This window comes from Nicrophorus vespilloides, unplaced genomic scaffold (genome assembly GCF_001412225.1).
Source record: "Nicrophorus vespilloides isolate i.1.1-1 unplaced genomic scaffold, Nicve_v1.0, whole genome shotgun sequence".
NCBI classification, from domain to species: Eukaryota; Metazoa; Arthropoda; class Insecta; order Coleoptera; family Silphidae; genus Nicrophorus; species Nicrophorus vespilloides.
In genome coordinates, this window is record NW_017100084.1 from 385,734 (window position 1) to 398,125 (window position 12,392).

The window sequence follows — 12,392 nt, forward strand, 5'->3', positions numbered from 1 at the left end:
AGGGTTTATAGTTAGATGAGTCGTTTCTTCGAAATGCAATAAATAACAAAATAATAATATAAATGAAAGGATTATGATTAAAATCGAAATGCAAAGAGCTTGATTCGTATGGTCTCACAAAACGAAATTTGATGATATCTATGCGACGATGATTACATCTAGATTAAACATTTACTCTCCGCTAAAAGGGGGAGACGCAACGCGTCTTCATATTTTTTTTTGCTTACAATCATTATAATATATATATTTTTTGTGTTTCGCTTCTTTCCATTTTTAAATGTTCGTTATTTTCTTCGCGCTTTTCCTGTTAAAGACGATTAGACAAATTTTGGTGAAATACTGAAGTCTATATATGTAAGTATATATATATATGGATATATATATAATATATATCACAGGCAGAGGAAAACGTAAACAATTTTGGCGGAAACAGGGACAGTACGCGGTGTCGACTGTGAACAGATCTACAGTATTTCGTGTCCATGACAGCCCACCACAAATCACCAACCCCTACCCGACATGTCTAGTTCTTAATACAATTTATTTATATTTATAACTATGTACAACTGGATCAGATCTCTACCGTGACAGATATTTTTCTTGCTTTCTGCTTTTTTTTCTCTTGTTGCTTATAAAATATATATATATATAAGTACATAAATATATATTTCAATATAAACAGAAAACGTGCGAGGAAATAATGAAATAAATAAAAAAAGTAATGAAAATTGCTTATAAGTGAACCGATGGTTTAATAAATAAATCCGATACATTACATGCACAGCAATGTAAAAAATTTACAAAATCAAGTGAAGTCAAATTGATAATCCTTAAGTGGATCGTAATATTCTTCGTAAAGAAATCATTAATACAACAAAATAAAAGTGAATGTTGTGTATATATATATATATAAATACACACAATTATGTCAAGTATCAATATAAACTATATAGTTCGTTTGTTGTGTGTATATATACATATAAAGAAAATGTAAGTATATAAAGATTGATAAGATAAATAAAAAATATTCGAACTGCCTCGCCTATATATAAAAAACATAATAATAATAAAAAATAAATACTTTCCAAAATTTTCCAACAAATATCAAAGATTTAAAAAATATCTGTCAATATATGCGATCTGCCTTTCACGATAGTCTGTTTTTTTTTTGTTGAATATTTTTGTTTTACACTATTTTCCTTATAACACAAGTATCTACTTAAAAAATAATATCTGTACAGAATCTACAATACAAAACTGTTTCTTCCATCTTCTCAAATCTTACAAATGATAAAGAATACAATAAAGAAACTGCTCTTTTACAGTATATACAGTAGCCATTGTTACTTAATTTTTTTGTTTTTTGTTTTTTTTTCCGCTCACTCGTGAAAAATATGGTCAAATGGATAGGGGGAAAACAGTGCACGGCAGTAGGAACATGAAACGCAGGGGACAACGTCCTGTCAGTAAATCGGTGGGTGGCCCCACAGGCAGGCCCACTCCTAGCTGCGCTTTGAGGCCATTTCTATTCCGCTCAACATGTATTTTACTTGTGGCATAAATTCAATCACGTTGCGGACTTGGACGAGGGGGCAGGTGTCATTCACACCCTGTATTTTTCCATTTTCTGCAAGCACTTGCATCTGGGACCTACAAAAATAATAATCTATTAACAGTTTGTTCTTTTAATGATCAGATTAAGCAGATCCAGCTCGAAGTTTTGGTTACAGGTTGATGTTATTAACCATAAGATCAACCTGCAACCTGGATGAAGTAGCCACCTTCCATGCGACGCAGGTCATGTTATCACCTCCGCACCATATTTGTTAACTCAATCTGTCATAACAACAAAATTCAACATGATTAGTATGCCTCTACCACTCATTAATAAAGTACACGTTCCAATACCAAAATGTTCTTCTTAAAGCAATGCAGAAATGTCCATGATTATTTCCTTATTTTAAAAAGAACATAAACATAACAATTTATAGTAGTAAAGTAGTATTATAAACAAAATTATTTACATAAGAAAAGAAATACAAATAAGAAGAAATACATAACACGTTATTCAATATTGTATTTACATGTATGCAATAAATTATTATTCGTATAAATACAAAAACCGAAAATTAGTTTACAGCATAACGCTATTGATTTTATAGAATCTCATGATTATGCAACCTATGCTTTTGTAAGAACGATAAACATAACCAAAACATTTGATCAACGCCTTGTTTTTAGTAGACATTTATTTTATTTACAAGATTCTCTAAGTATCTATTAAATAAAAGTGGTTTTATTAATGAATTCATATTTATAAACACTGTACATTACAGACTAAACAAAAGAAATTCATTGATTTTATGTTTACCTCGCATTTAATCTCTCTTCTTGTCGTTTAATTCAATTTTTTTCAGGAATATCAACAAATTAGGTCAATGCAATCATTATTTCATGTTACCTTATTCGCAAAATTAACAAATTCATCATCAAATTGAAAAAAAAAAGATTCTCTTATAATTGTTAGAATTAATCGAAATTTGCAAATAGCTTCTATCGTTGACAATATATTATGCACTCAATAACAAACCATTTAAATACTTTATAAAGTTTGTAATATTGGAAATCGACACAGGTATAAAATTATGATGCGTTGTAAAGTACAATTACTTAAAATTGATTTTTCTATTAACGATGTAAATATTAAACGGTGTATTTCTATGCAAATGCAAATCTTAACATTCTTTATTACAGAAATCAAATAACTAGTTAACGCTTACTTTGATTGCAGTATTCACATAGATATAGATCATTGAACCGAGGTACTTGTAATCGATGGCCTATTGGCACCAAGTCTCGTAGCCATGCATTTTTAATTATATTTCATTTAATTCAATCATGTTGAATAAAGCCATCGGCCAGACACGAAAACAAATGGCTTCCATCGAACAAATTGGATTGTTAATGGGTTTTTCACATATGAATGAAGAAACCGTGGCTAAATTTAAAAAGGTGCATTTACGGAATGCACCAAAAGTTATGCATACATGCGATAAAATCATTTTCCGAAATTATAAATAGCTCTGGACCCTGACACGAATGCCTTGGTTTCTGGGTGTTGTTATTACATTTTTTGCCTCGTTATTTCAAATTTGAGATCAAAATAATGCGTAACACATTCATTCTTTTGATAATAATTAGTAAATATCCGGTAAAAAAAAATAAGACAACAAACGAAATCTAAATAGTACAACTGACGTTATGTTGTTTATCGATAATTATCTATGGATTGAATATCCAAGAACAAACAATTTTTAGGTGAAGAAAAGTGACGTTAAGCCAAGCAAAACGGCATAGCAAAATAGTCCTTTACTTTTAATTATCCAATCTTGCTATAGGGTGTATGAGTGGCAATAGGAAAATATGATACAACTTACGTGTTTCCTTTGTAGAGATCGATGCCCAGCACCTGCAGGACTTGCTGGCAAGAATGTATTGGTACATTGTTGAAAAAACAATTCACCAAATCGTTCAGTGTCACCAGCAGATCGGTATACACATATGGTTTCATATTGATGGCGTTAATCATTTTGCCTTCGATTACAGCCTTCTGCATCTTGTAAGGAATGTGCGATCCACTTGTGGGCGTATCAGGGATTTGGACCATTTTCCTGAGGCTATTCATTCGACCATTGGTTCTGTCATCTTGCGTAGACGATGCTTGGGATCTTGGTTGCTGCTGCTGATGCGCCGGCTGCTGGTTGATAAGTTGGTGATTGTTGGCACTAGAATGAACACTGACATAAAATAAAATGTTTACTGCATTAGTTCGAACAGACCTACATTTAGTTAACTTACTGCATTCTACTACAAGTTATATCTCAAAATGATACAGAACCAAGCAAGACATGACGATTACATTAACTCTACATCCCGAGCCGATCAATTTCAATCGCTAAACTAAACATTAAAACGAATTAAGGCTTTCCAAAACAAGTCAAGTCTTTGTAGTGATATTTCAGTTAACTAAACTGCTCTTAAACGAACACATTTATACAGTGTGTTAAGCACACACGCAAACAGTCATCCGATATTAGTCTTGAAGACTATGTATGTTTCTATTGCTATATGTTATCCTTATAATTAAAATATATTTATATATATTTAATTTTAGTTGTAATACCTTAGATCTACAACTTCGGAACTGTAAGTATCATAGCGCATTCCTCCATTTAAATGCCGTACAGGTATTAGGGGTGGCGGATATTTGTGCAGACTTTGGTGTCTGTAATTATCTCCCATCATCATATAATTAGCAGCCGTCGACTGCGAATTTGTGTAAGCTGATCCTGGCCTATAATTCAAATAGTAAGGAATCTGCCCACTGATTGTTTGGAAACCTTTAGTTCATGCAAATACAATAAATGTAAACAGTGATAGAAAATGTATGGTTGGTACTAACTAGAGAGGGATCTCAGATTTAGCAAAAAGAAAAATAGGAAAGGATTAGACACAACTATGAGAATGTTAAGCGCGTCGCAGCAAATGTATATGTGTACTTCTGTATTGAAGAAAGAGAATTTTGGAAAGCCTGCACCACTTTTAATATTTGATTAAAATAACAAACAAGTAAAAATGATAGGATCAGAACTTGCTCCGATGCGCCAGAGCACATTCAATTTCTATAGAGAGAAGTTTCAATTAATACTACTGTGATTATTAACTCACCATTCTTCTTTTAGATATCCAGGATAACTATTATGGGGTGAGAATTAAATTAATTAATTAATATTAACTAAGCAACTTGTGATGGGATGAGGATTGTGAACTAGTATCTTATGAATATGACTTGTATATGTATATATGTAATATTTCTAAACTGTATCTGTAAAACTGTGTAAAAGTGCAACATGTACTTGTAACTCACCCTACGGATCTAACCAGTGGTGGTGGAGTTGGTCCAGGTGCCAAAGCTGCATAATTGTAGGCAGGTCTACTCTGTCTGGCACTGGTAGTGACAGATCCATAATTTGTCCTTACTGCAGAGGCTGCTGTCCTTGGCTGGTATGGTGTTTGTGCAACACCTAAGTTGTAATTAGAGTACATAGACTGCACATTGTGCAATTGAGTTATATTTGCAGCAGCCTTTGCCTGTGTTGCTGGTTTGGGGGATGGTGGAGGATGAGTGTTTATAGGTGGTCCTACTGGCTGTCTGGTCCATTGCCCCACTTGAGTTTGACTGGCAGTTTTATTGGTAATCAAGAATTGTGTATCTACCATTTTTTGGGGCCAATAATCTTCAAAGGTAGTTCCAGGTGGGAAGTAATTTTTTATGTCATTTAAACTAATAACAGAACAGCTATCATGTGCAAACAATTCATTGCGTATTCCCTGCACTTTGCAACAAAATTTCAAATATGATAAGTCCCATCCTTCCAGTTTATTAGCTCTCAATTTCAAATTATCAGTTTCACCTTCGAAATAAAATAGTGGCACAAATTTGTCACTGTTATAAATAGTATAAGGGACAACAGATTCCTTATTAATTCTTATAAAACCACATCTATCCAATGGATTCGAGCTACCATTCAACAATTTAGAATAACAAGCATCAAGGAAATTATAAAATTCAACTGCATCACTGAGTCTAACTATCAAGTCCCTTCCTGTGAATTGATCCCTGCCAAACATCGAGTCACAATGGATAAAATTAATCTCATTTAGCAACCGGCCTTCTGCCTCAGTAATATAATAACTCCTGATGCATGTACAATTGTAGATGTCTTGGTGTAAAAATGTTAAATATTTGTTCAAAACTTTCATCTCCACCATTCTAACTGCACAGTACTTATCTTCTCCACGATAAATATATGGAATGTGAACCTTTCCCAAAGTACTCCATCCAAATTGTCCTTTCTGAGATCGATCGTCTAGCACTGGATTAGGTCTCTCAATAGGACTTGAACACGAATCACCAGTGGGCTCCAATTTACCCTTGCCATTAGTCTTCGTTAGGTAGCTCAGGATGCTGCCTGGATTGGGTGAGCGACCGGCACTGCCTGTGCCTGACCTTCCTGCAATGGGCATCTTGGCCTTCTGTGCCTCAATCAATTTCGCTGCCATCTCATTGATCTCAGCCTCATCGTGCCTCTCCTGCTTCACGGAGCTACTCATCTTCCACATGTGTAGATATAAATGTCAAGCACAAACAATTTGTAGCTGTTGTGAATAATATGATAATGTTTCAAGTATCTTTCTATGTGTGCTCTGTATTCATATGTATGCAGACTACATAATAATTGGTCCTGTGGTAGAACTGCTCAGGCCTGTGCTCCCTGTGCTCTGGTTAATACAGACTCAAATAATTCAGAAAGCGTCATTGCACAACGACGGTGTTCACTTGTTTACTATAGTCTTAAATATAGGTTAGATTATTTCTCGAGTAAGTTTTTAGCGGCCATCGCAGAAAAAGAAACACTTCTCTTTAACCGTATGTGCAGGCCCACGGCGGTGCGATTCTCAAGCCGAGCGAACCTCGGATGAATCCCTTACCGATCTCCCACCGATTTCTGGCACGGCACGGCGTTAACGTTAACTGCAACGATCGCCGCTTTTTCAATACAGTCAATTCGGCCACTAGAGGCACCAACACTTCTCACTATATACTCCTTCCTTCCTTACGGCTGGCGGCTTACGCTTACACTGTACACTGCTAGCAATTGTTCCGCTACCCTCGCACGCGGGTCACCAGCACTACTAAGGATATTCATATATTTTTAGTTAGCAATATGGCCGCCCCGAGACGCTATCGACCAATCAGCAGTCGCCGCCGCTTCTGACAACACTTCGCTGCTGACGTCAGTCAACCCCTCGCGAGACTATGTACAGCTTTTCCAAGGTCCCACCGGGTCCCGCATCCGACTTCCCGCGCTTTCAAGGATCTCCGACCCAGGCACAGGCCGCAGTAGTCATCCACTCGATCCACCCGCCTCAATTCCTACGCAGCTTCCCTTTCGCCGCCACTGCCACAGCCACTGTAAATCGCCATGTTTCAATAAAGTTGCTTTCGACGGGGCGATTCGACAACGAAGAGCAACGAAGAAAACAGAAAATAGGAGGAAACGAGCAAAGAAAACGCACTCGTCTTATGTTCAACGAAAAAGGCTCACTTGTAAATTCAAACAGTGCGAAAATGCGCTTGCGTCTCTGCAACCTCCTCTTCCCTGCACCGTTGCCTAGATCTGGACGAAAGGAAGAAAAAAAAGGGTCGGATAAGAATAGCGGCGTAGGGCTGGAAATGCTGCAACGTGCGCTTTTCTCTCACGCGTTACGTGAGCAATATACACGCGCGGTGGAAAAGCAACCGGTGACCTTCAATTATCACCGTCAAAACGATAAACCACCCAACGGAAGAAATTAAAAAAATACGTAATCTTATACTCCCACCTGCTTCCACACAACCCTTATCGGGTTTGCGACCAATCAGACGCGCTCGCCTTATCAATTCCCAAATACCTTTTTCGCTCCCCTTCGGCAACTAATTTCATAGTCCGCACACGCCACTGGATTCGCCTATTTGAGATAATTTTTTATCTCAGGAAAAAAAAAAACAGAAACAAGGAAGTCGACAATATACAAATGAAAATATTCTATTTTTAAATTGCAATCGAATTTTCCTATATGCGTTCAAAAGAAAAGTGTCTACGGTATTTTAGAACCTGTACCACTAGTGGAACAAAGAAAGAAAATGCACATATACATATAGTTATATAGTACAATATAAATATGTATATACTATATATATATGTATATATATATATTAACATGACCATTACGTAACAATGGGTTTGGATGGTGGGAGGTGCTGTGCGCGGGCGCGACCACACCCACAAAAAAAATGAGTCTTGCGCACAGTGGTTCATACATATTAGTGGTACCCCTCTAGAACGGTATTGCAGAGATGTTATATAGCGATAGTGATAACATTCTATTGTAGAAAACTTATTTTATGAGTCATACGTGTCAGCGCGCGTGCGCAATGCGAATCGGACCGCGGAGCATGCGTCGCCGCTAATCACCTGTAATTAGAATATTTCTATTAGGCGTACGCCTATGACCCGGACGTTACAGCCGAAATTTCCCGCATATTCTACCGTTATGTAACAGGCAGATCCTATACTATGCGCAACTATTAACAATCCTATTTTTCATATTGCTGTATGGGGGGAATATACATATTTACATACATAAACATATACATATATTGGCATATGTGTCTGTTTGTGCATAAGAAAGATTTTCATTGTGGGGGCGGTGGGTGGCGTTGTATAGATAGATGAGTTTATTGATTATCTGTTCGGCGATTGTTGGTATCGAGTAGCGGCGTACTGTGGGTCGGGTCATTCGCTCAGGTCGCGGATCCTCGTGCGCCCTTCGTCCACCGGATCAGCGATTCGTATAAGCTCGGCGGCTCGGCAGACTTCGCGTTGTTTGACAACTCGCGTGACGTCACGCTCAACATTGGTTCAGTTGGTAATGCAATAAATCCGTACTTTGTGTGTATGTGTGTAGTATATCCGTATCGCAGGGAAGTTCACTTTTGTGGCCGTTTCTCATTGAGGGGATATGTTGACGATTCTTTTCGCCAATTTGTACGGTTTGCAGTAAATACATAAGGTCCACGTTCGGTGGTCACATTCCGTCCTGCATCTATCTGGACGGCAAAGATGGACTATGAGGATGAGCAATACGACGAAGTTGATTCTGGCAACGAATCCAGTGAGGATGATGTCGATTTTGCAATGGATGATGAGGTTTCCGTGCACAGAGATAAACAAAATGATTCGGACGACTATCCATTTGAGGTTTTGTCCACCGAGGAGATCGTCAAACACATGGTGGACTGCATCAAAGAAGTGAACACTGTTGTTGAAGTGAGTGAGCTCCGTTTTTTTTCTCCTCAATTGTCTTTGTATCGTTAGCTTGGCTCCGCTTTTTCATCAGTTTCCTGAATCCTTTTTTGGCCCACACAAGCTGTCAATGAAGTCACCTTATCAATAATAACAATGGAATTATCTCTTACAGATGCCAACTACAGTTACCAGAATCTTATTGAATCATTTTAGATGGGACAAGGAGAAGTTGATGGAAAGGTTTTATGATGGGGACCAAAAGAAACTCTTTTTAGAAGCCAGAGTGATTAATCCATTTGATAAAATAATTCCTTCAAAAATATCTGTAAGCACACACATACACTCACCTACAGTGGATGGTTTATAAATATACCATATAATTATTCTATTTTAGACACCGAGGATTATAAATGGAACCGAGGAATGCGAGATCTGCTTCATTGTTTTCCCTTGCTCTGTAAGTGTTATTCTTATAGGATTCATACCAACTGTGATCACCCACTTTTAGCACATGACTGGTTTAGAATGTGGCCACAGATTTTGCACCCTATGTTGGGGAGAATATCTAACCACCAAGATTATGGAGGAAGGTGTAGGACAAACTATTGCCTGTGCTGCCCACGGATGTGATATCCTAGTTGATGATGCAACTGTCATGAGATTAGTGAAAGAATCTCGTGTGAAAGTTAAATATCAGCACTTGATCACCAACAGCTTCGTTGAGGTAACATAAACATCATTTCAAGTTTTCAATGTTGTTTATGAGTACAGAAATATGCACAGTATGCTATTTCTGTACTCAAAAACAACATTGAAAATTTGATAAGATAAATGTAATTTGATATGCAACATTTATGGTTCAATTGAATTTGATTTATTATTGTTGAAAAATAATATAGATTTATATTACACCACATGTTATTGTTATTGCATATATAAGATTCATATTCTAATTTCCTTTCATATTATTTACAAATATCGAACATCTTGTACTTTGAACATATTTTTTTATAGAGGATTTATTGTGATGATTAATATTTTTTTTAAAGATAGAATTTATTTGTAAAGAAAACAATTGTTGAAATTATCTTATTGGAAAATGTCCAGTTATTTTTTAATGAAAGGGAATTGGAAATGTTTCTCTTATGAATGAGAGTTAACACTTGTTTGCTAATTGATTGTTTTAGTGCAACAGATTACTAAGATGGTGTCCATCGCCGGATTGCTGTAATGCTATTAAGGTGCAATATGTAGATTTTCATAAGGTTCAATGCAAATGTAATCACACGTTTTGCTTCGCATGCGGTGAAAACTGGCACGATCCTGTGAAATGCCACCTACTACGAAAATGGATCAAGAAGTGTGACGATGATTCAGAGACTAGCAATTGGATAGCAGCAAACACGAAGGAATGTCCTAAATGCAACGTAACAATCGAGAAGGATGGCGGCTGCAACCATATGGTTTGTAAGAACCAAAACTGCAAATCAGATTTCTGTTGGGTGTGTTTGGGCCCGTGGGAACCACATGGTAGCAGTTGGTATAATTGCAACAGGTACGATGAGGATGAGGCTAAAGCAGCTAGGGACGCTCAGGAGAAGTCGCGTTCGGCCCTCCAAAGGTATTTGTTCTATTGTAACCGTTATATGAACCATATGGCTTCGTTAAAATTCGAGAACAAACTGTACACTTGCGTCAAAGCAAAAATGGAAGAGATGCAGCAGCACAACATGAGCTGGATCGAGGTGCAGTTTTTGAAACGAGCAGTCGATATTCTTTGTCAGTGCAGACAGACCCTCATGTTTACCTATGTGTTTGCCTACTATCTAAAGAAAACCAATCAGTCTGTGATTTTTGAAGATAACCAAAAAGATCTAGAGAGCGCTACAGAGACGCTGTCGGAATATTTGGAGAGGGATATTACGTCTGAAAACTTAGCCGACATCAAACAGAAAGTTCAAGACAAATACAGGTATGTTCATTTCATTGTAACTTATTTAACACATTTCCACGACTTGATATAAAACATGATTAGATTAAACGGTTTTACCTAGTCATTTATTACATTTACAACATTTGTTGTAGTATTAAATTAAAAGTGACACGTTTTGAACCCGAGCATTGTTGCACGGGTATTTAAGGAATATTGGAGATCTAATGCAGCCCTCTGAAATTTCTGTATGCGTTGAGAGATGACTTAACGTTTTGAGATTCCACTATTAATATCTTCAATTCATCTTCAGGTTAATGTACTATTGACCTAAGGTGTAGTTAAACAGTGGGCTTCATGAAAACAACGAAAAACTGATGCGAACCGATTTCTTTCAGATATTGCGACGGTCGCCGGAAAGTGTTACTGGAACATGTCCATGAAGGTTATGAATCTGATTGGTGGAGCTACAATGAATAAAGTCTAGTCCTCTGATAACCTAGCCGTAGTTACCTCAAATGCCGTATTGTACTTATGACTTTGTATTATTTACGGTATTTCTCCATAATTTTACAGTATCTTTGTTGCGACTGAATACTTAAAAAAAATAATTGAGATGACGATGAACACCTACCAAAATTGGATAAATTCTAATTGTTATTCGCTGGCAGGACCGGGAGAAAAGTTCGTATAATTTTAATCACTACAATTTGTTCGAAAGCAATCAACCCCAAATCCCCACTCCTATTAATTATTAATATTATTAGTTTATGTTAAAAAAAAATGAAGAATGAAATAATTGAAGAAAAAAAAGTTGATGATTTTAATATATACTATTAATTTGAGAAAATGCTTACAAAATAAAAAGTAATAAATAAATTAATAACAAATGAAATTTGTCTGTTGAAAGAAAGGAAAACTCACTGTTGTTGTTGATAATTATTTTGTTTTCTACGAGAAATTTATAATGCGAGAGTAATAATATCAATCAGGGAAGCGACGTGATTTTACATAGTTAACTGAGCAGTTTTAGTGTGTTTCTTGCATTCTTGTAGAAGCAAAATGTTAAGTGAGCATATGAAAAGCGTTTGTTAGTCATAGAACTAATCTGTAAATAATTCATAAGTTTATCATGTTGCTATACCAAATATAGTATTTGTTTAAATAATTAGATTAAGTGATTATGATTAATTTAACAAAGGAAATTATTTTTCATCCCTAAGCGATATATATATATATACATGAAATAAATTAAATATATTATATGTTATGCATATACAAAAAAAAAGAAGAAAATAATATAACTAGATCAAATATTGAAAATAATTTAAAGCCGAGCTTCAGCAATAATTGCAATGTAAATAAGAGTGACTAAATATAGTATGGTTGTATATAAGGAGACGGAGACGGAGTTATATGTAAATAGGATGATGTATGATAAATTGTAATGATTATAACTAGAATGGCTGGCCCCTCAGACTCAGAGTGTGTAAAAATGTGATAATACAAACGGCGTTAAATTGATTGATTTATATTTTATTATGATATTC

At 36.0% G+C, this 12,392-nt stretch overlaps 2 protein-coding genes across 6 annotated transcripts; one reads left to right on the plus strand and one right to left on the minus strand.

Annotated features, from left to right (window-relative positions):
* Positions 1 to 1,093: 1,093 nt before the first annotated feature.
* Positions 1,094 to 6,688, minus strand: LOC108567069. 4 transcript variants are annotated; one of them, XM_017927281.1, is made up of 5 exons: positions 4,928 to 6,688; positions 4,729 to 4,755; positions 4,184 to 4,354; positions 3,438 to 3,797; positions 1,094 to 1,650 (listed from the first exon to the last, which is right to left on the minus strand). In XM_017927281.1, the coding sequence occupies exons 1-5, from the start codon at positions 6,181 to 6,183 to the stop codon at positions 1,503 to 1,505; spliced, it is 1,962 nt and encodes a 653-aa protein (XP_017782770.1). In that variant the 5' UTR covers positions 6,184 to 6,688; the 3' UTR covers positions 1,094 to 1,502. The 4 variants fall into 4 exon arrangements, with proteins under 4 accessions (XP_017782770.1, XP_017782773.1, XP_017782772.1 ...); XM_017927282.1 differs by having other exon boundaries at positions 1,099 to 1,650; positions 3,438 to 3,785; positions 4,928 to 6,681; XM_017927283.1 differs by lacking the exon at positions 4,729 to 4,755 and having other exon boundaries at positions 1,095 to 1,650; positions 4,928 to 6,687.
* Positions 6,689 to 8,502: 1,814 nt separating this feature from the next.
* On the plus strand, positions 8,503 to 11,642 carry LOC108567070 (protein ariadne-1-like). 2 transcript variants are annotated; one of them, XR_001891228.1, is made up of 7 exons: positions 8,503 to 8,933; positions 9,085 to 9,237; positions 9,307 to 9,369; positions 9,421 to 9,636; positions 10,100 to 10,884; positions 10,998 to 11,177; positions 11,241 to 11,329. XR_001891228.1 is itself a non-coding variant. In XM_017927285.1 (6 exons), the coding sequence occupies exons 1-6, from the start codon at positions 8,727 to 8,729 to the stop codon at positions 11,320 to 11,322; spliced, it is 1,506 nt and encodes a 501-aa protein (XP_017782774.1). In that variant the 5' UTR covers positions 8,504 to 8,726; the 3' UTR covers positions 11,323 to 11,642. The 2 variants fall into 2 exon arrangements, 1 of the variants encoding a protein (XP_017782774.1); XM_017927285.1 differs by lacking the exon at positions 10,998 to 11,177 and having other exon boundaries at positions 8,504 to 8,933; positions 11,241 to 11,642.
* The last annotated feature ends 750 nt before the right edge of the window (positions 11,643 to 12,392 follow it).

Coding starts and splice junctions, on each gene's coding strand:
- LOC108567069 (XM_017927281.1), bottom strand. CDS start 6,183: ATGTGGAAGATGAGTAGCTCCGTGAAGCAGGAGAGGCACGATGAGGCT. Junction 4,756..4,927: donor CCACTGGTTAGATCCGTAGG/GTGAGTTACAAG, acceptor ACCCCATAATAG/TTATCCTGGATATCTAAAAG. Junction 3,798..4,183: donor TCCGAAGTTGTAGATCTAAG/GTATTACAACTA, acceptor ATTTTATGTCAG/TGTTCATTCTAGTGCCAACA.
- LOC108567070 (XM_017927285.1), top strand. CDS start 8,727: ATGGACTATGAGGATGAGCAATACGACGAAGTTGATTCTGGCAACGAA. Junction 8,934..9,084: donor AAGTGAACACTGTTGTTGAA/GTGAGTGAGCTC, acceptor TATCTCTTACAG/ATGCCAACTACAGTTACCAG. Junction 9,370..9,420: donor TCATTGTTTTCCCTTGCTCT/GTAAGTGTTATT, acceptor ACCCACTTTTAG/CACATGACTGGTTTAGAATG.